Source organism: Heloderma suspectum, chromosome 14 (genome assembly GCF_057233095.1).
Source record: "Heloderma suspectum isolate Gila_16-S chromosome 14, 16-S_ref, whole genome shotgun sequence".
In the NCBI taxonomy this organism is placed as follows: domain Eukaryota; kingdom Metazoa; phylum Chordata; class Lepidosauria; order Squamata; family Helodermatidae; genus Heloderma; species Heloderma suspectum.
The window spans coordinates 8,274,270-8,302,151 of NC_139471.1; the positions used below are offsets into that span (position 1 = coordinate 8,274,270).

At 45.5% G+C, this 27,882-nt stretch overlaps 1 protein-coding gene across 3 annotated transcripts; it reads right to left on the minus strand.

The window, feature by feature from the left end:
- Positions 1–10,922: 10,922 nt before the first annotated feature.
- ZBTB43 (zinc finger and BTB domain containing 43) lies at positions 10,923–27,443 on the minus strand. 3 transcript variants are annotated; one of them, XM_084821284.1, is made up of 3 exons: positions 27,225–27,443; positions 25,641–25,697; positions 10,923–25,067 (listed from the first exon to the last, which is right to left on the minus strand). In XM_084821284.1, the coding sequence occupies exon 3, from the start codon at positions 19,145–19,147 to the stop codon at positions 17,756–17,758; it is 1,392 nt and encodes a 463-aa protein (XP_084677410.1). In that variant the 5' UTR covers positions 19,148–25,067; positions 25,641–25,697; positions 27,225–27,443; the 3' UTR covers positions 10,923–17,755. The 3 variants fall into 3 exon arrangements, with proteins under 3 accessions (XP_084677410.1, XP_084677409.1, XP_084677408.1); XM_084821283.1 differs by lacking the exon at positions 25,641–25,697 and having other exon boundaries at positions 10,923–19,159; XM_084821282.1 differs by having other exon boundaries at positions 10,923–25,697.
- Between the last annotated feature and the right edge of the window lie 439 nt (positions 27,444–27,882).

Genomic DNA, 27,882 nt, shown 5'->3' on the forward strand with positions numbered 1-27,882 from the left:
ACGGCAGACATGGCGTATTTATTCTGGGGCTGGATCCAGACGTAGTATGACTTATCCCATCGATTTCAATGGATCGACTCACAGTATGACTGAAAGTGCAATCCCATGCATGTTAAGACAGGAAAAATGGCCTACAGCTCCAGGCGTACCCCAGCCAGCGTGTGTGCGTCTGAATATATGCGTGTATGCATGCAAATTTAGAATTGCTAGACTTTATTTACATTTCATGAACGTTAGCAAAACTTAAGTGAAATAAAGAGTGCCTCTGAGCATATGCAGAATGCTGTTCTCTCACCACTGAGCAATTGCAGTTTACCCTTCCCCACAATCAGTCCATCCTAAAGGAAATCAACCCTGACTGCTCATTGGAAGGACAGATCCTGAAGCTGAAGCTCCAATATTTTGGCCACCTAATGCGAAGAGAAAACTCTCTGGAAAAGACCCTGATGCTGGGAAAGACTGAAGGCAAAAGGAGAAGGGGACGGCAGAGGATGAGATGGCTGGATAGCATCACCGATGCAATGAATATGGACTTGAGCATCTTCCGGGAGAGAGCGCAGGACAGGAAGGCCTGGCGTGCTGTGGTCCATGGGGTCACGAAGAGTCGGACACGACTGAACGACAACACATTTAATAGCGATGGAATATATCCCACGCAGACTGAAGCCTCGGCATCCCCGTTTTGGAGAATACGTACCGACCGCTCCTGTTACAAGAAAACTACAACCAGATCACATACATTCTGTTTCCCTCCAACAACAATCTCTCTTTGTTTTCCATCCTCCAGCAACGCTTCATCAAACAGATGCTACCTCTCCTTGTTATGTGCAAACTCTCCTTGTCTCGTCCTCCCCATAACTTAATTTGAGCCAAGATTTCATCGCAATTCAGTCCAGGAGTTGGGGGTTGGACTCGATGGCCTTGTAGGCCCCCCCCCAACCCTACTATTCTATGATCCTATGAGTCTTTTTAATACTAGGGCTAAGTGATGAAGCAAGTGTCTCTGAGCATGTACAAAGTGCCTCCCCTCACCACTGAAGGTAGACTCATGACAAAACGCAAATGACAAAACATGCACAGGATTGAGTAGAAAGGGTAGCCAGCTCAGTGGACTGGGATGGGGTGGGCAGTTCATTAAACCTGCAATATTATGCTCACAACGCAGGACTTCTTTCTGAGTAAACATGCAGAGGATCGGAGTGCAAGATATAACTTGAGCTGCAGCTCTGCATACACTTTTCTGTGAGTAAGCACCATGGAACATAATGGGACTTACTTCTGAGTAGGTATAGCATCGTATAAGTAATACGATTCTATACCTACCAGAGTAGGTATAGCATCGTATAAGTAATACGATTCTATACCTACCAGAGTAGGTATAGCATCGTATACCCTTTGCCCCGCCATTAACTCTTGTGTTTATTAAAGCTTGTCATTCCATTGCAGGATAATGGCAACGGACAAACAAAATATCCCGAGATGCTTTCCTCTGTAATCATATGAATCCACTTTTCCCAAAGAGCTGGATGAGGAGAAGGAGAAAAAATAAATCCTCTTGCCTGTTGGTATAAATTCAAATACAGTTCAGAATGTCTCTTACCCATCATTCACCCACTCTTGAGAATTCCAAGACTTGCTCTGGATGGAATAAAGAAGAGAAAGAAAGATTTGGATAGGATAAGTGAGGAACGAAGATGAAAAGAAGACTGGTGATTGGAAATGGAGAGAGGGGAGAGAGAGAATTCCCCAAGCCAAGTAGCTTTTTCAGAGGGGTAACACTTTAGAGGAATTGGGGAGGGCTGGTGTGTGTGGGGGGGTTGTAAATACCTAAATTAACTTTATGAGGTGAAGCTGCTGAGGGCACCCCCTGCTTTAATGGTAAAACTTATTTGAAAGCCCCATGGTGGAGGGGCCATAGCCTCTTAGTAGAGTACTGGTTTGCATGCGGAAGGTCCCAGGTTCAACCGCTGGCATTTCCAGGTAGGGCAGGTAGAACTCCTGCTTGGAACATTGGAGAGCTGCTGTCAATCACGGCCAACAATACCGGGCTAGATGCACCAAGGGCCTGACTCAGTATAATGCAGCTTCCTATGTCCCTATGGCAGTGGGAGGAGACACTCTGCACGCAGCCTGCCCAGCTCTTCCTGGAACATGATGTTGAATAGGCATAACCCCCTTTTGGGTATATTCGGCTGCCTGCAACTATATGGGAGAAGTTGAATGCAGGTTGAAGTGGGCGGGGAGGGAGGGGAGAACTGGTTTATGGAAGCTAATTAAATCCTTTGCTGTGCTGAATCCACTGAGCTTCTATAGAATCCAAAAGTTCCAGTTGGCAGTAATAAAATCAGATGCTGCACAAAATACCAGTGTTCCATAGGGAACTCTTTCTCCCTCTTCAAACGTTTATTGGAAGCAAGCTCCCAGCAGTGGGCATATAAGAGTAGAAGTGTAGGGAGAAAACAGGGCAAATGACCAGACTGTGGAAGGAAAGGTGGCAGTATGCCCTATAGCTTAAAAGGCTTCTGCCTTCATACTGCACCCACTATTGGTCTGCCAAGGGAGTGAGTCCTAATGTCTCTTAGTCACTGCAAGGCTGTTGAGCTCAGAGGGAAGAGGCAGGCTAGTATTGATGCAGGTGATACCTTTGCGGCATCTCAAAAGATCCAGGGCACAGCTCAAAAAGATCCAGGGCACATGCCCAGGTGTGCCATTCTAAAACAAGACCCTGGCTTCACACCTTGATTGCACCATATTTTTTTACTTTTTATTTTCATTCATTCATTTTCACATCGCTTCTAAAGCCTCATATTTTATCCATAGCGCAAAACAGAATTTGTTACATGTTTAATGTTGCTCTTATGTTAGTTGAACTTTTTAATAAAACATTATTTTAAAAGCCAAAAATAATTAACCCAGTTATAACATTATTCCATATTCATTATTTTTATATAAGAATGCAAAATATTAGTATAAAATATTATTCATCTAAAGTACTCAGGTCAAACTTAAGTTTATCGTTTATAACCATATCATAGAATAATAGAGTTGCAAGGTAACTTGGAGGTCATATTGGCTTTCTTCACACGAAGCCTTTATCCTGTGATCAAGATTGCTTCTTCACAGAAGTTTGTGGGCTCTTTACATGACACTGTGACCCTCCAGGGCGTCTCCTGCACTAAATGCCCTTTGTTCCGTTTTTAAATAGATCTCAGATAATGAGCTTAAGCCATTCTAAATGCAGGTTTTTAGGCTGGTGTAGGGATGCCCCCTAGTTAACCTCCTGCTAAATTCAGGGTCTACAATGCAGGATGCAACTACAGCATCTCTGACAGATGGCCGCCCAGCCTCTGCTTAAATATCTCTAGCGATGCAGAGCCCATCACCTCCTGAGGCAGACTGTTCCTCTGTTAAACAGCTCTTGCTGCTAGGAGGTTTCTCTTAATGTTAAGCAAAATCTATTTCCTTGCAGTCTCCAGCCATTCGTTCATGTCCTGCCATCTGGAGCAACAGAATACGTCTGCTCCATCTTCTGCACAACATCTGTTCAGATAGTTAAAAGTCAGCTATCAGTTATACATCCGCTTAATATTCTCTTCTCAAGGCTAAATATGCCCAGCTCTTTCAACCATTCCTCACAGGACTTGGTTTCCAGATCTCTCACTGTCCTGATCACCCTCCTCTAAACGTGAGGACGGGGAACACTATCACCACTCCTCACCCTACATCTGTCGCCCTCTACTCATGGAGGGCGACTTTCTGAAGAGGAGAGCCACCTATATCTGTGGAGGCTGACTACGTGATTTTGAGCGCTGCCGCTGATTTTCCACTCACTTTAGCGTTGGTCTAAAGTTGGTCGTTCTCTCTCCTCTCACTCCACTGCTACTCCATGCATTGCAACTGCTTAAACTCACTTAAATCATTGTGTCAGGGTTGGATCTGAGCCCATAGAGTCCCAAAGCAGCTCTGATTCTGAGGAAGAGATACAATACGTGGGAGAGGAATCCGCTCGCTTTTCAGAGGCGCAGCTAGAGGGAGACCCCCTCCCTGCTCACATTCCTGGGAGCGACAGTGACCCTGGCATGGAGAAGGAGGGACAACTTGAGCTTCTAGACGCGAGGCGCAGGCGCAGAGACAAGCAGGAGGTTGCGGGTGCCGAGAAGAGGCGCTCAGTCCGACTGGTGCGACGACAACAGCTGCTCCCCGAGGCCCCACGGGATGGGGGGGGGGACTCTCCCCTCCTACTTCTTAAGTTCAGAGACTTGCCGTGCTTTTCTCCAAATGGAGACCAACTGATGTTCCTAACGCTAGAATCCCCTGGTAGGCTGCTCCTTTGAGTTTTCCACTTAGTCTCAGGCAATTAGCATCTGTAAGCGTCATTAGGTTGAATGGAAATAAAGCCTTGGAAAAGAGCCCTTTTGTCTGCGTGTTGATTCTGGCTACTTGAGGATTTCCGAAGGCAACAGGGGCATTCCTTACACATTGCACCATCAAGACTGCAGGAATAAAATGGAGTTTGCTTCTGCTGCCCTGATGCTAAACACATTGGGAATACACACAAATTTGTAGTAGAAAAGGATAAGACATATTTAAAGTAAAAAAAGAGGTCCAACCCCAAACTTCACCAATGCCTTGGTAGCTGAGACATGCGTGACCCTCATGGAAGTACATTGTTAAATCTATGGAGCCACTGCTGACCATGTGCGCTCCTAAGGAGGCACCGTCTGTGTGAATTAGTACCACCACGTGGCTCATCCACATTGCTCCTACCGCAGGTATCAGCATATTCTCATGTTAAAAAAATAACTCAAACCATTCTTAGATGTCTATATGTGGTGCTATGTTGGGTGTTTTTGTTGCGTAACTAATATAATTGAAAATGTGTACTGATTGTGTTGCATAATACGTTAAACAACAACAAAACACGTAGAGGTGATGGCTTGCTCAGATGACACCTACCTCCAGAACAGCACAGCAAGGGTGTGACCAGTGTAATTGTCTGATACCTACTGCATGTGTGAACTCATAGAACAGAATCATAGAATAGTAGGGTTGGAAGGGACCTACAAGAACATCGAGTCCAACCCAACTCACCTTTTATGTATGTATTAGAACCTGAGATGGATGCTCTAAGATGCATGACCTAGAACCATGAACAGGAGAGAGAAGGAGAACTGTAAAAACGTGGCTTCTAATATTGGGATGTCCTATAATCAACTTAAATCAGCCTGCCAGGGCTAAAGAGAACACAGCCGCTTTTCTTCTGATCTTCATTATGATTCTTCTGATTTTCATGTGATCATCCTCTACGATCAGTTCAGTTTATTTCATACACACTGCAGACAAGATGCATCACAGTCAGCAATACTCACCCCCCACCCTGCCCCGTCGTAGCTTGAACCTTTATCTGGGGTGTGGCTTTGTTCAGCATGTGTTGCACATTTAAGATTTCTAATCTGTGTCAGTCTTCTCATCTGCAAAAATAGGCTAATTGAAATGGTTTCCACTTTTGGAGTCCAAAGTTTATGAACTGATTCAGCTGAGCATCAGATTCTTATAATCATAAACTCTTCATGACTTTTTAGTTTCTCTGGGGAAATGGGGGTTATTAAGATCATGACTCATTCTGGCTTGGTGTGTACTTAAAAATGAGCAGTTCTGCGGGTGTTTACATTGTGAGCCTCTGTGATGTGGATTCTTTATTATCTTTTGGAATAAGATGGGAAATAAAATATTCTGATTTCCTATTAAAACAGGCATGTAGGGTTAAAATATATCTTATCATGGTCCAGAAATTCCTCTGGTTTAGAAAATGTGAACTGTACATAAATAATTGTCACAACTTTTCTGTACAGTATCAAGCGTCTTAAGTGTATCACTAACAATCCTCATTATTATGGAGTGTAAAGCAAAGATTTCACACTATTTAGAATTAATCATGTAGTTAAAGTTATAACAACAAGAAAATTGGCATTTCTAAACATATCCTATGAAATCAACTTAGCAAAGGTCAGGAAGGTCAATTACAAGGATATGAGGTTTTACTGAGGCCTCATATTTATAGTCATTATATTACTGGGAAGCTTCTGTGATTTAAGAAGCATGTATAGCCATATTTAACCAGTAATAACATGCTATGTAATAATACTATTTATATTTCTCTTTTGAGTGTTCAGAGTGCTTCATACACATTGTATCAGCAATCTTTACAACAGCCTTGCACGGTAGGCCAGTATCATCAACTGTATACTGTAAATGGACAGCTGAGGCTGAGACAATAATGGTATGTGTAAGGTCACTAAGGCTGCAATCCTATGCTGACTTACTTGGGGTTTACTTCTGAGTGGACTTGTATAGGACTTCAATTGAGAGCATTCATGGCCAAGGCAGCTTCTCACACTCCATCCAGCAACTACAATACACCAGCAAAAATAGCTTTCTATAGGTGGGTCCCGAAACAAAATCACACCATGTAGAGAGCTCCTCTTTAGTGTTCCCTTCAGTCAGCCCTCTTCCAGGATACCCTATTCCAGTCTTCTCCAACCTGGTGCCCTCCAGATGTGTTGGACTATAACTCCCAGTACTCCCAGCCAGCAGCTGGCTGGGGATGCTGGAAGTTGTAGCCCAACACATCTGGAGGGAATCAGGAAGGCTGTTCTATTCCATTCCATTCCCACCTGGATTTCTATGACCACTAAGAATTCTGTAACGACTAAGCATTTTCAGTCCTCAGTTATCTATTTTGGACTGTTCCCTCCCCTATTAGGTCCCCCCCCCCCAAGTCTTTTGTTCTTCTGCAAACCTTGGTGTTTCCCCATGCTTGCTGATATCTATCTCTTGTGTGTGTGTGTGGTGCCATTTTGGCTACATCAGGAGCAGCGCTTGCAGAATTATTTATTTATTTATTCATTTATTTATTTGATTTGTACCTTGCCTTTCTACCAAAAAATGGCACTCAAGGTGGCTTACAGGTACAATTAAAACTCATTAAAACAATACATTAAAATACAATTAAAATATAACAATTACAGAATTAAAGAATAAAAGCAGCACCCAACCAACAGATCCACTTACAGGCCAAAGGCCTTCTTGAATAAAATGATTTTTGCCTGCTGGCAGAAGGACAGCACAGAGGGAATGAACCTAGCCTCCCTTGGGAGGGAGTTCCACAGCCATGGGAGTGGCCACCGAAAAGGCCCTGTCTTGAGTGGCCACCAAAAGTGCCTCTGACGGTCTCAAAAGAAGGGCCTCTCCAGAAGATGTTAAGAATCAAGCAGGCTCGTATGGGAGAATGTGGTCTTTCAGACAGCCTGGTCCCAAGCTGTATAGGGCTTTATAGATCATAACCAGCACTTTGATTAGTCCTGGAAACAGTCTGGTAGCCAGTGAAGCTGCTGTAACAAGGAAGAGACGTGCTCCCTGTAACCGTCCCCAGTCAACGGTCTGGCCGCAGCATTCTGGACCAGCTGAAATTTCTGAGCAGTTTTTGAAGGCAGCCCCACTTACAGCACATTACAGTAGACCAAACAGGATGTCACTAAGGCATGCATGACTGTGGCCAGATCAGACATCTCTAGGAATGGGTGCAGTTGGTGCACTAGCCTCAGCTGGCCACCAGCCTCTGGCCACCGCTGAAATCTGGGTATCCAGGTTCAGAGCCAAGTCCAAGATTACAACTAAACTGTGAGTGTGAGGGCTCCTTCACACGGAGCTTTTATCCTGCTGTTGAGATTGGTTACTCATGGAAGTTTGTGGGCCCTTTAGATGACGTTGTTAACCTCCAGGGCATCCTAAATGACCTTTATTCCATTTTTAAATAGATTGGAGATAATGAGGTTTCAAATTACCCTGCTTGTGTTCCGCTTGCATTCCCTCTGTGAAAAAAGAAAAGCAGCAAGAAGAGGAGCTAAATCAATGAAATGTATGGAAGACTCAGATAAGGGGGCGGGGAAGGGAGGAGGAAGGAAGCACGTGTAAAGAGAGTCTGTTGTGATCCTGCATTTAAAATGGAAGCAGAAAGCCCTATTCTAAATGCAGGATTTTAGGCCGGTGTAGAGATGCTCTCAATCTTCAGGGGGAGTGCAACCCCATCCAGTCCAGGTTGAATTCGTATTCCCTGATCTGCCAGATTTTCGAGAGATCAAAAGCACTTCTGTCTTGTCTGGATTAATCTTCAATTTGTTTACTCTTATCCAGTCCATTACCAACATCAGGTACCAATTTAGAACTAGAACAGCTTCTTTGGATTTAGATGGAAAGAAGAGATAGCATTGGGTGTCATCAGCATACTGGTGGCACCGAACTCCAGACAATCTCTCCCAGTGGTTTCATGTATATGTTAAATAACATGGGGGATAAGATGGAACTCTGATGGACTCCACAGGCTAACGACGATGGCATCGAACAGGAATCACCCAGCACCACCTTTTGAGATTGCCCCTCCAAGGACTGGAGCCACCATATGTATTTATTGAGCAGCGGGATGGGCTGTACACCAAGAGAATCCCTATTCCGTCCAAAACACCCACCTTCAGGTACACACACTTGAAACTGGAAGACTATGGGATAGGGCATTGAGGTTGCTGTTAGTATATGTGATGATTTGCTCAGAATTAGACCGAGCAATGGATGCCTCCCAAATTCTACCATGAATGTACTTCAGTTAACAGTGTAATCTGAAACTTTTCTTCAGGATTTGGTTGTATCAACTTCTAGATCAGTGCAATGAGACAAAACATGACATACTAAAGGTGTTGATTTGCATGACTTACACAGCTGTCAATGTTAGTTTATTCTACAGGTTTGATCTAAGTATACTGGACTTCATGACTATTAACACACAACAGCAGATTACGGATAAAATACCTAACATTTGCTGCTGTTAATATTTTCCACCTCTGAGGAAACTTGGAAAAGCGAGAATGAGGAGGTTCTTACGCACGAGTATTGACTTTGTTGTGGATTTTAGCAAAAATACCTGATTTAAGTTGAAGTGTGTCTGCCCTGTTTGGAAAGCAAACATTCTCTCAGGTCCCAAGCAACAAATGTCAGTTGCGACAGCTGCATGGAGGGCAAACATGTTGAGACTGGATGTATTTTTCTAGTGTTTTCAAAATAAATGTCTGCATTAGATATTCTGGTGAAGAGGGGAGATTAAATTCCATCTGTTGTGATTACAGGGTTAAGTTACTTGTCGCTCACACTCTGATAATAAAAGACTGGATTCTGAAATCCTTTGTATTTTCCATGTGCTAATTTGAGCATGAAGTAGTGGAACTTGGTATCCTTTCTTAGGGCTGGTCTTCACGTTATTCACAACAAGGGTATCACACATGGAGGGCGCAATCCTATCTGGATAGGTGGCCACCTCCGAACGCAGAGGCAACCGCCTATCCAATGCAGGGCAGGAGCAGCATGGAGGGGATCGTTCCCTCCGTGCTTCAGCCGCCTTGCATTCGCGGCTAGACAACTGTAGGGAGTCGGAGCGCATAGGAAGCGTCGGAATGGCACTTCCTCCTGCCCCACCCCCAGGAACGCCCTGTTTTCGCTGCTCCGCGCTCTTCTTACAAGCACGGAGCACGGGGACAATCCGTGCTGCCCATGAAGCAGCGTGGGAGGGGGTGGAGGTCGATTCTCAGGGAACTGACCTTGGAGTGCGGGCTCCAAGGTCGGTTCCCAGGCTCTGAGGTCCCCAGGCTCCCAGGAACCGACCTATCCTATGGCCGTCTAGCCGCTGGCTAGTGGCCATAGGATTGCATCCTTAAGGCGGAATCCTATGCGTAATTTAGACAGAAAAAAGTCCTACAACTCCCAGCATTCCCCAGCCAGCGTACATAGGATTGCGCCCTTAGCACATTATTCTTGGGCATGTCAGAAATATATACAATTTTTCCTTTAAAAAGAGTCAAGGCAGCTTTCACTTGCAATCTAACACTACAGCAGCAATGGGAAGTAACATAATAAAACAGCAATAAACATATTCAAAATCCAGAAACAGTTAAAGCCAATTCAAGAAAAAACTGCCACTTACATCTCAAACACCTTCCTAAAAAGGTTTTTTTTCCCCCCACCAACTTATATAAGGCTGTCGAAGAGCAGTTGAGGCAAGCCTCCCTCCAGAGAGAGTTCCGATGCTGAGGTGCCACCACAGAGAGGGCACTCTCCCTAGACCAACTGTGTATTCCTGGGGATTTGGGGAGATACAGGAGGACCTCTGCAAATGATCTCCATAGGTGGGCAGGTTCATATGAGAAATGGCACTCTTTCAGCTTCTTTACCACGTTGCTACAAAACCTCATCTACTGCTTGCCTCCCTTCACTTCTCCTCCTCTTACAGCTATGTCCTTGCTTTCTGCTATTCTACTTCCCCTTCCCCCACATGCACACCACTAACGTGTCCCATCGAAATCAATGTGTGACTAACATGCAGCACAACCCTATGCATATTTACTCAGAAGTCTCACTGGGTTGAATTTTGTTCAGTATTTTGTTTGTGCAGAAAAGGGCAACTAAAATGATCAAGGAGCATCTCCCCTATGAGGGAAGCATAAAACAACTGGGATTTTTTTAGCCTGGAAGAAAGGCGAGTAACGGAAGACATGATAGAGGTGTACAAACTGAAGCACAGTGTGGAGAATGTGGCTAGGGAGACATTTTTCTTCCTCTCTCATAATACTAGAACCCAATGGGGTCATCCCATGAAGCTGATTGGTAGGAGATTCAGGATGGATAAAAGGAAGGACTTCAACAAATTCCTGCAGGAGAAGGCTGTCAATGGCTATTAGTTCTGATAGCTATATGTTACCTCCAGTGTCAGAGGCAGTATGCCTATGTACACCAGTTGCTGGGGAACATGGGCAGGAGGGTGCTGATGCACTCAAGTCCTGCTTGTGGGTCTCCTGTAGACAGCTGGTTGGCCACTGTGTAAACAGAATGTTGGACTAGATGGACCCTTGGTCTGATCCAGCAGGGCTTTTCTTCTTATTCTTAAGGAGAATTGTAGGTATTTGCTCAATTGCAGCAGCCTTTTCAGAACTTGTCCCCATTGCACTCTAGTTGTACAACTCCCGTAAACTCCAGTCAGCACGGCCATTGGTCAGAGGCTATGGGAATCGTAGGCCAAAACATCTGGAGAGCATAAGATTGCCTACCCCTCCATACCATTGCAGACACGAGAGGCAGAACATAGGCATGGACAGACTTCACAGATATACATGGGTGCACTGCCGTAACCATTAATATGTCCTGCGTATCTGCAGGTGAATTTAGCAGCAAACACCAAAAAGGTATAATCTCTCAGAACCAGGCAAGAAGTGGATGCTAATAACAATATAGGCTCAGTGCAGACAAGAGTGATGCTCTGCTGGTGGGTGGTTCTTTTGTCCAGATGGGGGAAGTTCCTGGCTATAGACAGGGTTACACACTCCTTGAAGGTGCAGAGCTTGGAGCTACTCATTATTGGTGGCTTGTGGTGTGGAGTGCCTTCTATCAGCTTCGGCTGGGAGCCTAGCTGCAACCCTTTCTGGATGGGGATAGCCTAACCTCAGTGGTCTACGCTCTGGTAACCTCTAGGTTAGATTACTACAATGCATGGTAGGCTGGGCTGCCTTTGCGCATGGTTCAAAAATTGCAGCTAGTGCAGAATTTAGCAGCCAGGGTGTTGGCTGGCACTAGGCGATGTGAACATATACGCCCAACCCCGGCTCGCCTGCACTGGTTGCCAATTTGTTTCCAGACAAAATTCAAAGTGCTGGTCTTAACCTATAAAGCCTACTTGGTCCCCAAGGTCAGCTTCAGGAGCCCTTCTCTGTCTGCCCTTTTCAAAAGAAGTTCAGGAATGGGGCTTTCCTGCAATAGCTCTGCATTTATGGAAGACTCTGTCCAAGGAAGCTTGCCTGGCACCAACACGGTCATCTTTTTAGCACCTAGTGAATATGTACATATTTTCCCAGGCATTTGGACATTAGCTATAGGTCTTTTGTTGTGGGCTACTTTGGGGGGGTATTTATTCTAGGCTGGGGGGAGGGGGGAGATTTGTGTACTGTAGATGAACACTTTTTGTATTGTATTGTATATTATTTTTATTTGTATTATTGTGCTCATTATAGTTTATACCAATTTTGGTCCCCGTCCACCCGTTATATTAAGGAATAATGTATTTGTGTAAGGCTTTTTGCAATGGGAAGCAACATATTTTCAATTAACACAAACAAGTTTGTCTTGGTTTTCTTTCAGCTCACCTTATTCTCTCCTACCAGACTAGTTGGTGGGTGGAAAAAAGAAAAGGACTTCTAGTAGCTGGGAATTCCCACCTATTTTGGTACATCTGGCAGGTAAAGATGGTCACTTCTAATTAAATGCATAACAGAGAGCCATGTCTCTTTAGGCACAGTCCTATGGGTTAGATGCCCAAAGGATGGAGGCCTCCATCTATCCTATGCCCTTCTGGACTCTTGCCAACATGGCAGGAGGTATGATGGAGGCTATTTTTGCCTCTGTCCTGCATTAGAGCATTTTTCATTGGACGGGCCTCTGAGCCTATCTAACTGGCTCTCTGCCAGGGGTGGGAACAGGGGGGTGGGAACAGGGGGGTGGGAACAGGGGGCCGATAGGCTGTTGGATCCATGGCCTCTCCCCTCCCCAACACACCCACTTCCTCTCTTCCCAAGATTGGAGTCCCAAATTCAGGAGAGGGAGCCACCAGAATTTTCCACAGCAGCCAGTAGGGCTTTGGAGTGGGAGGTGATCCATAGTTGGATCTCCTCCTCCAAGGTCAGAAAGGGTCTCCAGCCTTGGAGGGGGAGATCCGCTGCACCCTATGGCCTTGCAGACAGTGTCTAGAGGCCATACAATTGCTCTCTCATATGTATGTACGTACGTATGTAATTAACTTCTATACAGCCCAATAGCCAAAGCTCTCTGTTAGCCAAAGTGTAACATTTATTGGGGTATAAGCTTTGTGGACTTCCGTCATGCATTAAATACAGTGTGATCTAGTCCACAAAAGCTTATGTCAGAATAAAACTGTTAATCCTTAAGATGTTACATGACACCCCCCCCCCCGTGTGTGTGTGTGCACGCGCGCGCACGCGAGAGAGAGAGCAAATGCATTGTGTTTTTGGGTGGATAAATAAATGAATAAATCCAGAAAAAGACAGATATTTATTAAAACATGTTATACAAAAGAGCAACTGACTCTTCTATAAGAAGAAAACAATGAAACAGTAATATCACATAAACCCATGCTGTACATTATTAGGACAGCAGTATTGTAGAGATATCAAATTATCCAACTGTTGCAATATAGGCAGAACAACTCACAGAAGATCAACAGGATATGAATTGTAATAATATAAGTGACAATGCTTATAAGGGAAACTTTTGTAGTGGAAGTAAGGAAGGTTCACCTCACTCGCATAAACAGTTACATTTATTTAAGAAATATAATGGAATCCAGAAGTGGAAGGGGGGGAAAAAGAAGCAGCAGCAACTGACTTAGGGTGCAGGCTTCAAGCAAAAGAGAAGTATGACAATGTCACCACATCACAAATGTTAATATACAATTAGTTTTCCAGCTTTTCCCACTCAGGGCTTCAACAGCTAGACAGTTATGATTCTAACTATACATATTAAATTAAATTACTCGAATAAAAATGTGAATGTTTACAGAATGCTTTAACATTCCACTATCCTAGATAAAAACAAACATTTTAATAAAATAGACTCTCAGATTTAGAAATAGCATCTGCCCTAAAACATTCAGGATTTGTCATTTTAAAAACAAAGGATTCCAAGAGTGGACTTGACATTAAACCTACACTCTTTGACTTGTGAAGCACGCTGTGTTAGCAAAGTGTTGACAAATCACCTGTTAAGCACTCATGGGTCTGTGGTTAATACCTCTAAAATCCTTTAAGGATTAGGAATAAGAATAGAGTTCCCAAACCCAGCAGTTTTATCTTCACAAATCAGCATGAATATAGTACCAAAAGCAGACTGCAATGGAGGAAAACAATGAATCACCCTAGTTGCAGTTGTTTGAAAGATAACGACCAGGATCCAGAGACTTGCCGCAGGTGCACCCAAGGGCTGTTTCTCCCTCTCTTGAAAGGAAAGAGGTTTTAGAAAAGGATGTTGTCCTTGTTATGAAGGCATTCTATTTAATTTCAAAATGAAGTGTATTATTTAATTTTTTTAAGTCATGTTTGCGCCATGAAGTACCCAGCATGACAAGCACACTAGTAAAACCGTTTATTTGTTGCCAAGGCAGTGTTAGCGCTCCCTTGCTGAAAAAGGGAACTTAGCATAGCATGGTGGGAATATATATTGCTATCTTGTCACAACACACACAATCCCCGGTCCATGAGTGGAAGAGATGCGCGTACATATTCAAGACTTTAGACCAGGGGTGGGGAACTTTTGGCCCTCCAGATGTTGCTTGGCTCCAATTCCCATCACAAATGTGCATGGATAATGAGGGTTGTAGTCCAATGACACCTGGACTGCCACTAATTTTCTACCCCTGCTTTAGGCCTAGCCTTTCCCAGTAACAATTCCTGGCAGAATTTCTCACAAAAGCCAATAGATTGGTCATGATTCTATGGACCTGTCAACAATGCACAAAGCCTGCTTGGAACTGCTGGCAGGGAAGACAAGGAGGGAAATTATGTCTGTGTGCACAGCTGCCTTCCTGACAGGTCCAGGATTGTCCAAGTTAACAGTGAGAGTTTTTTTTCCAGATAGATATCAAGTTACTACTTAATACTGAAATTAAGACTGAAAGTTTCTTGCATATCTTCCCATCCTCTACAAAACCACTTACTATCTTACAATTTAAAGCTCTGTAGTCAGTTATTCAATAACTGTTACTATATTCAATGGAACTGTAAGTGTCTTGTCTCTACCAAGCTGGTAGAGAAGGAGACAATCCAGCAAAAAATCTTCCTGCACAACACTGAAATAAAAGGGAAACTATTCTTGCACAAGCTTCCCATTCGTTTTAATGGCCTGTTGCGCAGAAGAGCTTCCCAGTGGATTGAGCCCATGGTCTTCCATGACAGGAATAGCAGTTTGGGGTAGGGATTCCAGGGCTTTGCACCTGAGCCTCTTGCAGTTGTCCAAAATGCAAGATTCAAATTGGTGAAGCTTCCCCACCCAGACCCCTTTTTCTCTGTTTGCAGGAAATGCTTCACCTGCTTAAATCCTGCACATCAGGAAGCAGGTAATGGCACAAAACCAGAAAAGCTGGCAGTCAGAATTGGGCATGCTGAGCCTCTCTTCTTTTGCTATGGCTAGACTGGCAGCACAGAAGAAGAGTTTTTGAGGCCAGAGTGAGGGAAAAGTTGAGAGCAGTAAGATGCACAAGCCCCTTTTTCCTAACCGAGCCCATAGAAGTTTGTAAAACAAAAAAGAGGAAAACAAGGCTTCCTGGACATTCTAAGGCAGTAAGGATTTAAAAAACAAAACAAATAATTTTAAAGACACAAACTAAAAGCTGACTTTTAGGATCATAGTTCTCCATACACAAACCCCTGTACCCATGCTCATGTAAACAAAAAGCTTCTTACTCTTTATAAAATTTCAGGACTGAAAATAAAAAACCAGAAAAATCAGACAGACAACATGAATAAGAAAACAAAACAAAAGGAATATATATTTTGCTCTTTTTTAAAGTTCTAAAAAAACATTTATAAAGGGTTCTTTTTTCATTTTTGCTTTTAAATACAAAGTGCTTCTATACATTTAGCAGGTTACAGTGTTAGCAAGTATTTCCCTGCTGAGTTAGCTTGTTTGCTAGGGTTCAAGTCAGTGACAGTCGCTTCTACCCTAGGGTACTGCTGGGTCATATAAGCGGAGAGAACAACAGACCCTTGCTGTTGACCATCTATTCGCATGTGTCCCTGGCCAGCAATAGAAGGTGCCATATGAGAGAAGCAGATAATTTAAACCATTACCCACGGAAGGAGGGGGTGGGTGGTGGGAAGAGAGATCTGAAGGATTGGTAAGCTGCGTCAGTTTAGAATAGTTTTGATTTTCTTTTTCTTTTTTTACTTTAAAACCCTGTAAGCAATGCACTAAACAGGAAGTTGCAGTATAGCCGCCTTACCAAACAACCAAGCCCATATTTGTGCCAGACAGTGTTTAAACTGGGTAATTACGGGAAGAGGGTAACAACCCCAGAAATGTTTGCTTTCCTTGGTGTATGCACATAGGTTTAAAATACAAGGTCCACCATTTCTATTCACAGTTTACAGGCTGAGGCTTGGAAAAAACAAGAAAAGACAGACATGCCTTGGCACTAATAAGCCCCCCATGGCACTGGGTAATTATTTCTGTTAAGGAAATCAAGTTGCCTTTGCCAGATAACATACATGGCTGATACCATCTGCACCGCCTCTGTCCACAGCAAAAATGGGGGGATATTTTTTCACCCTCTCAAATAGCAGCACAAATGCTCCAACCATTCCAAGTTGCCTTCATCTTGTGCATTCAACCCTGTAGTTGGGGTGAGGAAAGAAGGGGGCAGGGAAAAGAACTATAGTTCTTTAAAAATCTGTAACAGCTTCTGGTTGCAAAAAGAATCCAGTGTTTAAAAATTCATCCTCCGCAGTGGGTAAGTGTCATACTGAGGAATCCGAAAGCTGCTTCAGGTTTGGAGATATCCGCACCGCGCCGTGTTGGGGAGCATCTGGCAAAAGCCATTTTGATTTTTAATCACTTGAGTAGCTTCCTTCAGCTTCTGCAGTTTAAGCCACTCATGGCTCCCAATTGAGTTAAGTGAGGAGGTCAGGGCCAAAAGCTTACACTGCGAACCCTGAAGTGGAAATCAGTAGATTGCATTCTGTTCTTGAAGTGCAAATTCCTAAATGGGTGAGAACTAAAACTGAACAAATGTCTGCTTTGAGCCCCAGGTGCCAGAGAAGAGTGTTCTTGTCTCTACTGGGGATCAAACGCGATACTCCCTCTACCACATCAGCCAAAAGGGAAGGCTTGTTGACTGGCTGTTGCATGAGGCACAATTCTGGGGGTGGGGTGGGGGGATGAGGTTATATTCTGTCTCTAAAGTGTCTGTCACAAAATAGCCAAGCGCTTTACAAAATATTAAAAATAAGCATGAAGCAGAAGTACTCTGCCTGGACAAACACAGCCCGTCACTGGAACTCCCAGTTTGACTGATAAAAAAAGCAGCTCCTTGTTAAAGCTGTTGGCACCTGAAAGTTGTCTAGCAACTCACATTTAGATATCTAATCACCCTTTGGTTCTAAACAAGTAACTGCTTGTGTTTCTATTAATTTAAAGCACAGGTACTGCTGCACCCAGCAGTACCATGAAAGAAAGTAGCCACCTAAGGAACTCAGGTTGTAGATCTATCTATACACATGCTCGCTCAACCTTAAATATCCAAGCAGAACACTACCAAGATGAACTGAAAGCAAAAATGTCGCTCCGTGTTCTTCCAAACAGAACCCCCAAGTGCTCCCGACACACAAAAGAATAAATAGCAATAATCATAATCACACTAATGTACCACCACTCTAACTTGCTTCCTTATTTGCAATCTTGTGAGAGGCGCCCCCAGTAACAGCTTGGAGATCAATGTCCTGTTTGTATTTGCTGATTCCCCCACCTAATTCATTTTAAACCACCATCCAGAATCCAAAAACAAGACGTACCGGGACACACTGTGCAACATGTTCCTTCTGCTTACTCTGCTAAGGAGCTCTGTGCTCACTCTCTCTCTCCCTGCCCTCTCTTTTTTTCAGTTCATCTCAGTAGTGTTCTGCTCCACCTTACAGGCTTGATACGACTTCGTACAAGAAGTCACGTGCCGATGAAAACTGTCCCTCCACATAAACCTTTTCCCACAAATGTTACACTCGTAAGGTTTGATGCCTGTGTGAATTTTCATGTGACCAACTAGGTGGTGTTTCATTTTGAATTTCTTACCACACACACCACAGCCATAAGGCCGGAGACCAAGGTGCATCCCCATATGGCGGTCCCTCTGGCTCTTGTGTGTAAAACTTTTGCCACATTGGCAAGGGTAAAGCTTGTCAGCTGTAGAAAACCCGGAAAGGGCATTTTCTTCCTTGATCCCTGAAGGTAGATCGATGCTTTCTCCGTAACCAGCAGCATCCTGTCTCTGAAGGTTTAGAGTACTGTCAGACCTTTCCCCAGAGAATTCTTCCATGGAAGAGCCATAGAAGTCTACTTGCTCATCATAATTGCTTTCATTAGCTTGCTCACTGAACTCTGTTTCCATCTTTTTCTCAGAGACACGAAGATCTTCTGGGATGGACGTCTGGACAGAGTGATCTGCCTGAATGGCATTCATTGACTCGGATACCTGATGCTCATCATAAGGGCCATGCACCTCCACCCCTTCACAGTCCTGCGCAAACCTCTCTGTTTTCACATGGATCCACCGCTTGTGAGACATAATGCTGGGCTTGCTGTAGAGGGGCCTGGTATACTGATATTCAGCACCATCGCTCACTCCCTCCTCACCATCCTGGCTGGTCATCCCTGTGCTCAGCCGATCATGTTCCGTTGAGGAGTTGCTGGGAAGATACTCATGCTCTGTTAGCTGAGACAAGAGCTCATCCTTTGAGCTTTCTTCTTCGTTTTCCCCATCCCTCAGCTCCTGCACTTTGTGGAAGTCTGTCTGCCCTGCAGGCCCAAGCTCAAAACTTTCCACGAGGCCGTTGTAGCTGCTGCTGCTTGGAGACTGGTGGTCGCTGGTCCGGTTCAGCTTTTGACAAAGAACAGAAGGATTCCCTTCCAACACCTCTGTGCATTTGTCTACTACATGCCACATCTGAAGGAAGCTTGCCGCCGTGAGGTAGCTGACAATCTCTGCAGCGGGCATCACCAGCCGCCCAGTGTACGTTGACAGGAGAATGTTCTCAAACACTCTGGGGTTCATGACGTCGGGCAGGACGATCCGCCTACTGTTTTTCAAGAGCACTTGGTCACAGAAGTAAGGCGAGCTGGCTGCCAGAACAGCTTTATGGGCTCGGAAGAGATGACCCTGGACAACAATAGAAACATCACACAGCTGCCCTTGCTGGCGCTGCTGGTTCAGCTTCTGCAGGATGGTGTTAGAGAAGTCTGGGAACTCCACTCTGAAAGAATTCGTCCCTGGCTCCATTTCATCAGTGAACTGCAAGAGAAGAGAAGACTGGTTTCAAGAATATGAAAGGAGGCCCAGCTTTGCAAATAAATCCTCAGAAATGCATTAGCTCACAGGCACTCTTACTAGCCTGCCTGCTGATGCATATCTACTTTAACCCTTTCTTGCACACCGGCAACCTGAAAAGAACCAACTCCCTCTACCATACTGTCATCTTTTCAGTACCTCCAAGGCATGTAATGATATATGATGGGGCAGCTATGTCTGCAGTTTTTGAACAGATCTATTAGGAAAAACATTTTTTTTTTTTAAATTGCTTTTAGCTGTTTACTTTGTTTTAATGTTTCTGTGTTAAACATTTTAGACTGTTTTTATTATTGTTGCAAACCGGCCACAGAGCTTTGGCTGTGGGGTGGTATACAAATGAAATAAACAACACCACCATTTTTCAAAAGTTCCCCTGGTTCCCCTGAAGGCAATTGTGACCCGCCACAGGCAACTGGCTATTTCAAACCTGAAGCAGACTTTCATATCTGACACCACTGCACCTCACTCTTCAGCGGTGCATATTTTTGCGTGTTTTTGATTGATAAAAGAAGGGACAACAAAGTGAAGGTGTGACTCCTCTTACTGAAGCTGGGACAAAGCAAGATTGAAACAGTTCAGCATCCTCTCTCCTGCTGCTGGGGAAATCTTAAAATCTTTCAATAAATCTTTCTCTTGCACTAACTAGCTCTGCCCCCTTTCACTAGTTTTTCTGTTGTGTGGTATGGCCCTCTTTCTAGCTCCAGCTGGATTCAAGTGCCATATGTTTAGAAGCTTCAGCTGATACAGAATGCTGCAGCCCACTTTCTGACAGGGTTGGGTCATGAGAAGCAGGTTACACCATTGCTCTAGCATGTACACAAGCTCCCTATTTCCTTTTAGGGTCCATTCAAGGTCCTGGTGATGATATCCTATGAAACTCTAAACATTCTTGGTCCAGCATACTTAAGAGAGCACCTCTACTCCTATGCCTAACATACATAAGATACCACCTCTGCTTCTACATTCTCGGAAGCACGACGTCCCTGCATCAACTCAGGTCTGTAAGGGTGTGCAGAAAGAGAGACACAAACGTGGAAGAGTTCTTTTCTGGGGCTCGCCAAAGGCCAAGCGTGCCCATTTTCCAGAAGTGGCATAAGAGGCTTTCATCCCAATTGAATTTTAGCAGCCAAAGATTGGAAGGGGGCTTGAGGAGGCCCATTATATATATTACCTGCTCTGAGCCCTTGGGATAGGCTGGGCTATAAACCCAAATAAATACATAAACAAGCATCAAAGATCCACACAAACATGCACCCAGGTAGGATGTTTAAACTTCAGTAGGAGCATCTGTGTATTATTACTTAAAACATTTTCATGCTGCTCTTCAGCTAGAGGCGGTTCCCAGAGCAACTTCCCAAGATCAGTAATAAGACAGTCCCCTTACTTAGGCCTACATCTAAAAGACTCAACACTAAAAGAAAAAGGATTGGGAGGGAGAAGGAAAAATGCAAATGCGGGCACAAGTTCTTCATTACAAAGATCTTCCCTGCCAGGAAGTGTTCTTCCTGGCAGGGAGGAGCAAAGCAAATTCCCTGCAGTTTATCCTTCTCTGGCTGGCTGATGGATGAGGTCAGGCTGTTCTTCCACTTGCTGTGATTTTCTTCCTGGGAGACAGGGGAGCAGCCTCCTATTGGGATTTGGTCAATGGCAGTAGTTACTCAACCAAATGCTCAAAAGAATCCAGGGCAAGAGCAGGCAGAAGGTAGATCTCCAGATGTTCTGGATTTCAAATCCCGAAAGTCCCTGCCGGTATGTCCAATGGTCAGGAATGCTGGGAATTGAAGTTCAAAGTATCTGGAGATCTACTTTCTGCCCTTCCTTTTTCTAAGGAAATCGCTCATAGCCAGGGCTGGGAAAATATTTCAATATTTCAAAGTTTCTATTTCTATAGAAACTAGCAGAAATATGGAGCCATCTCCTAAAGTGAGACCACTGATGCTGGCAGCATGAAACTGCAAGACAGTTGCTGGCAATGACACCTCAAGTTCACATCTCAGAATGTACTAGGGGAAAAAAAGCCTGTTTCACACCTTTTTTTAATTCAGTGCTTCTGATTTTAAATAGAGATCTATCAAGTTCAAGCACTTTTGAGAAGAACTTTTCAAGCATTCACCACCACCTATACATATATATCAAAAAGTGCAAAGAAAAAGGCTCAGGGGGACAATGAAAAGTTTTAAAACAGATAATGTACCTGGTTGGGGGGGGGGGGCAGGGGAAGCTAGGGATCTTAGGAGCAGAACCTATGTTGGCAGGCAGATGGAAGCCTTTTGGAGGCTGGATTTATCCTGCAATCACTTGTCCCTGCTCTATCCACAGACACCACACTGGCTCTCACCTCAAGAGGAAACACCACTGCTGTTTGATTACACAGCACATGCTGGAGAGAAGACAGGAAACACTGATAAAATCACCTGTCAAAAAGGTAAAATCTCCACAGGCAGTCAGAGCAAGCAAACACACACGCGCGCGCGCGCACACACACACACACACACACACAACTATTTTGCCTTTTAAATGATGGCAGAAGACTGGGATGAAGCACTGGGAGTAAATAATGACAACAAATTTTGTTTTTCTGATTTAGCCAACCTGGCAAATTGCTTTTCCACAACAACAGTCAACAGAAATTTATGGCAGTTTTTACAACCATTTTGGTCAGAACAGGACACAAATCAGTGTGCATTACAACTGACAGAACATACAGTCAAAAAACAGAGTAGCTCAAAAGCTAACGGAGGTTGGGATCTGTAAACTGGGGACCCTGCGGCCCTCCTGAGTAGTCCGAGTTGGCCCCTGCAGTTGCCAAACCAGAGCAAGAAAGCTGCATAGAGAAAAATGGTAGCTATGGTATTGGGGCTGGATTTTTGCCCCACACATTCCTACAAAGCTAGTTGCTGACCGGGGCGAGTGCAGTTATTGTACCACCTTAAATATTTATTTTATTGACTAATTTTATATAATCATTTATATCTTACTTCTTTCTGCCCAAGCTCAGCACTCAGAGAGCTTTACTTATGAAATAGAACATCTGTCTATAGTCTATAGAATAACAATTGCTTTATATCTGCTCTTGTATGTGTGTATGTGTGCGGGCATTTGTTTTTCTTTTTTTCTGGAGGTTAACAAGCAACTTAACAACCTTAAACATCCACTAGAAAGCTTTAGGGTGCAATCCTATACACAGGTACCTGAGAGTTAAGACTCACTGGAATTAGTGAGACTTCCCTCTGAGTAGACATGCACAGGATTGTACTGTCAGGGAGCAATCCTATGCTCCCAAAGAGGGCATTAGATGCTGTGGACTTCCCAGTCCACAGCCATAGGTCTCCCAGTGATGCAGTGGAAAGCTCTGCCCCTGTCACTGTACCACTTGCACTGCTCAACAAGCAGTGGGGTTAGAAAACAGAGACCCCTCATAACTCCACCAGACTTCCTGAAAGCTGACAAACTATACCAGCCCTGAAGCTGGTGTACTTATTGCCCCTCCCATTAGTGTCAATGGGAGGGAAATTTTTTAAAAGGCTGAACCTAAGGTGGGTGGGAGACAGAAGATTCACCCCCTCATACACACAAACCTTTTGCCTTGCACAAGCCAACAGAGCTTAGGAAGTGGCGGTTTCTCTGCTCCAGAATCTCCTCTACCGATCCCCTTTGGACTGCTGTGTTAGTCTCCCATTTCTTTTCTATTCAGCCTATTTTTCTACTCACTGATATCAGTGTATGCCTCTCTATAGCAGGGATGGTTTTGTGTTGACGCTGCAACTAAGCCTTACTGCCAAATCGCAGACATGTTCAGGAACACACAATTTAAATAACAGGGGCGTGGAGCAAGCCTTGTCTACTCTAGTGTCCCAGGTAGCCCATAAGCCATTTGTGTGTCAGGGCATCTCTGAGGTAGAAAGGTACTTGGCTGTGTTGAAGAAACTCCTGTTACTATGGCAACAGCAACTTGCTAGAGATCATGAGACTGTGCTTATAAAGGCTTCCCGTAAAGAAAAAGGGCAGCAGAACATTTTTTAAAAGCTCCAAGAGAAAAAAGCAGCATAATAAAACAAAATGAATAACTCAAAGAGAAGCAGAATTTTTTCTTCTTTCCCTGGGGTGGGTGAGAGATCCCTGGAAAATTAAAAGGTGGTTTTAGAAGCACAGCTAATAACAGAATTCAACCTAATTGCTCACAGCCATGAGATGTAGTAATGGCCACTAGCTTAGATGGGAATTAGCCAAATGAATGGAAGAGGAGAGGTCTATCAGTGGCTATTAGCCATGACGTCAGTATCATACAGCAGGGGCAGACAATCTTATTTGTTCTGGGGCCCAGATTGCTACCCTGGACCAAGTCAGTGGGCTGGATGACGTCAAGGGAGCAGGATCCTACCCCGCTTCATCATTGGGTCCACCCCCATTCTTTGCTCAGTGCAGAAAGAGGCATGGAGCTCTGTGCCTCTCTCTGGACGGAGAAAGCGACTTGGTCTTGCAAGCCATGGTCAAGTCCAGGGGAAATACCCTTGCTATCTCCAATCTATGTTCAGAGTCAGTATATCTCTAAATACCAGAGAAAAAATGAGGGCTGATTTTATGCCCTGCTTGCAGGCTTCCTAGAGGTATCTGATTGGCCACAACAAGAAGCAGGATGGTGGAATAGAGCAGCCTTCCTCAAACCGGTGCTCTCCAGATGTGCTGGACTACCATTCCCATCATTCCCAGCCACCCTGGCTGGACATGGGGGACCTTTGGGCTGATCTAAGAGGGCACTTCCTAAGATTTTTTAAAAGTGTCTTATGAGATACATTTTAATTGTATTTTACTGTTTGAAGCCAGCAAAATGGCACTTTCGGTAAAGTTTAAAAGCCATTTAACTGAAAACACCTGACATCTGCTACATACAAACACTAATGGCACAATTCTAAGCATGATCAGTCAGAAATAAATCCCACTTAATTTTATGGGGCTTGCTCCCTGGAAAGGATGTATAGTATTGCAACCTAACTATTACTAATACCCCCATCTTGTAGGGCAGCTTCATATGAAAGAGAAGCCCTGGTGGCTCAGACCAAAAGTCCATCTAGTCCAACAAAGACCCAGGAAAGGAAGAGAGAGAAGCACCAGTACAGCAGTTCAAGGAGGAAACCTCGGATGTGCGGAAGAATCAGTTTACTAGGGCTTTGGATGCTTGCAGAGGCAATGAAATCAGCTTTTTCAGAAGATTCACTGAAGTCCTCTTGCACACTATATGATAACATTTATTGTTGTTGTTCAGTCGTTCAGTCATGTCTGACTCTTCGTGACCCCATGGACCATAGCACACCAGGCCTTCCTGTCCTCCACTCTCTCCCGGAGCTTGCTCAAGTTCATATTCATTGCATCGGTGATGCTATCTAGCCATCTCATCCTCTGCCGTCCCCTTCTCCTTTTGCCTTCAGTCTTTCCCAGCATCAGGGTCTTTTCCAGGGAATTTTCTCTTTGCATTAGGTGGCCAAAATATTTGAGCTTCAGCTTCAGTATCTGTCCTTGCAATGAGCACTCAGGGTTGATTTCCTTTAGGATGGACTGATTTGACCTCCTTGCAGTCCAGGGGACTCGTAAGAGAGTCTTCTCCAGCACCACAATTCGAAAGCATCAATGCTTCCTTATGCTTCCTTATAGTCCAGCTCTTACAGCCATACATTGCTAAAATAGCAGCATGTGACACCATTTAAGCAGCGCCTGTGCATAAGCTGGTATCATTGCCTGGAGGGAAAATCTCTTGACTTGAAATGCACTGAGCTCTAATAAATTAATTCTTGCATGTCTCTTGATGTTTCCTTTCTTTGTTTCCAGCTTTTGCCAGCCAGATGACCCTGGGAAACTGAGAAGCAGCAGGCATCCACAAATCCATTTGCCAGCAGAAACTGTCCCCAGCCCATTGGTGAACAGGATACCCAGTACCCTCAGATGTTTACCCTGGAAGGTCTCATTTCTACTACAGCTTTCGAGAAGGTAAGGAACACCAGCAGTCCCTTCTGCACCAGGAGAAAGACTTCAGCTGCTTCTTACCTTCTCAATTCCCTCTGCAGAAATGAGGGAAGACCCCACTTCTCTCCCAAGCCTGCTGTGTGTGCCAGGGGTTCCAGGGAAGGGGAGTGGTGGCGATTACAAATAACAGCTGGCTCGCAAGTCAAACCAACTGAGAAGCCAAACAGGATGGTGATGGCCTTCCCCTGTTGCCTGCCTCTGGTATTCAGAGGAAGACTGCCTCTGATCATGGAGGGTCCATTTAATGACCAGGACCAGAAGTTCATTCTCTCTCTTATTGCCAGCCAGATTTCCCCCTAGAAAATTCAAGTGTAGGTAATAATGGAGAAAGCCCTCCCCTATTATTTCTCTCCCCCCGCCCCTTGAGCAAACTACTGCTGGGCCCCTTTTAATTCCATTTAATTACCAGGACTAATAGCTTGTCCTCCCCTTGCTTCTCAGTCACGGACACCCCACAAGGAAACTGCAAAGCAAGACAAGACAGAGATGGCCCTCCACTGCTATTTGCCTCCAGCAAACTATCTCTGAACATGGAGACCCCATTTAATAATTCTTCTCTCAGTTGTGTCCAGAAAGATCCTTCCACTCACAGAAATTCAGAAAGACACCACGGAGATGACTGTCCCATGCTACATGCTCCCTCCCAGAGCTACTTGATAGTCAGAGGAAGACTCCTTTGAGCAGGGAAGCTGTCTTTAACTCTCAGAGTTAAGAGATTCCCCTTCCCTCCATATTCAATTAAACCCCCTGCCCCTGGAAACTGAGAAGGGGGAACACAACAGAGAACACCCTCCCCTTTTGCTTCCCCCATCCCTGCAAGGTGATGTTAGTCTAATCTGGTAAAAGCCAGGGTTGTTTTCTTCATTCAGCCCAATATAGTCTGCTCTCAACTCCAGCAGCTCCTCAGGGTCTTGGGCAGAGAAATGTCATTCCCATCACATCCTCAGGGTTTGGGGCAGAGTGCTGCCATTCCCATCACATCCCATTAACAGGAGATGCCAAGGACTGAACCTGGGATGTTCTGTGTGCAAAGTAGGTGCTCTATCACTGAGCAACAGTGTTCAGAGGTCACTACCCCTAGACACGGGGACCCCGTCTAACGTGCACGGTTTATGTATTTATTAATTAAATTTATTCATCGCCCACCTGGCTGGTCACACAGCCACTCTGGGTGATGTACAGAGTGTATAATAGAACAATTTAAAACAATAAAATTCTACAGTAAAAACATATTTCTAAAAATACCCTAAGCCACCTCCAAATACCTGCCTGAACAACCATGTTTTTAATGTGCGGCGGAAGCTCATTAAAGAGGGAGCATGGAGGAGTTCCCTAGGGAGGGAGTTCCACAGAGTGGGGGCCACCACACAGAAGGCCCTCTCCCTCGTCCCCACCCGTCTACCTCTCCTGGCTGATGGGGCAGAAAGAAGACCATCCAAGGCTAACGGCCTCTTCTCTCACAACCAACCAGACTACACCTTCCCACACACAAGTTCAAAAGGCGGGATGGAGAAGGCCCCTCCGCAGCTGCGCCCCACCGCGAGGAACCTGGGATATCCAGCGGCAGAGCGCTTCCAAACATCGGGGCCCCGCTGGGCTACCGCTCTACTCCCACCCACGGCTGAAGGCCATGCTCTCAGCCCCCGGGCGCTGAAGGGAGCCTCCATGTTCAGGCGCAGTCCTGAAGGCCGGGCCACGGCGTGCGCGTTGAGGGGTGGCGCGCGCCGTAGGAAGGGGCCCTCCCGCCTTCTGGAAGCCGCTCCCGATGGCGAGAAGCCTCTTTCTACGGCACCCCTCCGCTCAGCACGCACGCAGTGGCCCGGCCTTCAGGACTGCGCCTGAACATGGAGGCTCCCTTCGGCTCCCAAGGGCTGAGAGCGCCTCACCCTCTCGCTCACCCCCTGACCGGGGCAGCTGCCACACCTCGCCGGCCTCCCCTCAGGCACGCCAGCCAGCCAGCCAGGCCCGCAGCAGGAGGGGGGCGCCTCACCTGTCCAGGGGGGCGCGCCTCGACGAGGGGGGCGGCGGTCCTCCCTCACATGGTGGGCCACGGGCGACCGCGCCGCTCGCCGGGCCGCTGCGGCTCCCACAGCTCCAGCGCCTCTCCTCCAGCAGCCAGCCGCTCGGACCCGGAAGCGCGAGCCGCTTCCTTCTTCCCTTCCTCCGTCACGCATCCGCTTCCGGGCCACGCGAGGGAACCATAGAGCGGGAGGCGGCAGGGAGCGCCTCGGCGTGGACCATAGAGTTCCCCCCTTCCTTCCCTCCTCCTCGACCGGGCGTCTCGTGCCGAGGGAAACCGGCAACGGGAGTCTCGCGGCTCCTTGGCCTGTTTCCGTTATTCCTGCTCTTCGCCGCCCCACGCTAGTTTGCGGCTAGCTTCTCCCCAGCTTGGCCCTCACAACGCTCCTGTGAGGTGGGTCGGGCTGAGGGAAAGTGACAGGCCCAAGGTCCAGTTCCGCTCGTGTTGGTCTGAATAGAGAAAATGGCTTCCTGACCCGCTGTTGGTGTTGACTTACTCCGCCATGCCCACAGTGCCGGCCTGTCTAGGGCTACTTAGAAGCAAGCCCCGTAACGTTCAATGAAGCTTGTTCGTTCCTTATTCGCTCGGTCGCTCCCGACTCTTCGTGACTCCATGGACCAGCCTGCGC

What these genes read in the sequence shown, in the direction of transcription:
- ZBTB43 (XM_084821283.1), bottom strand. Translation starts at nt 19,147, where the DNA reads ATGGAGCCAGGGACGAATTCTTTCAGAGTGGAGTTCCCAGACTTCTCT.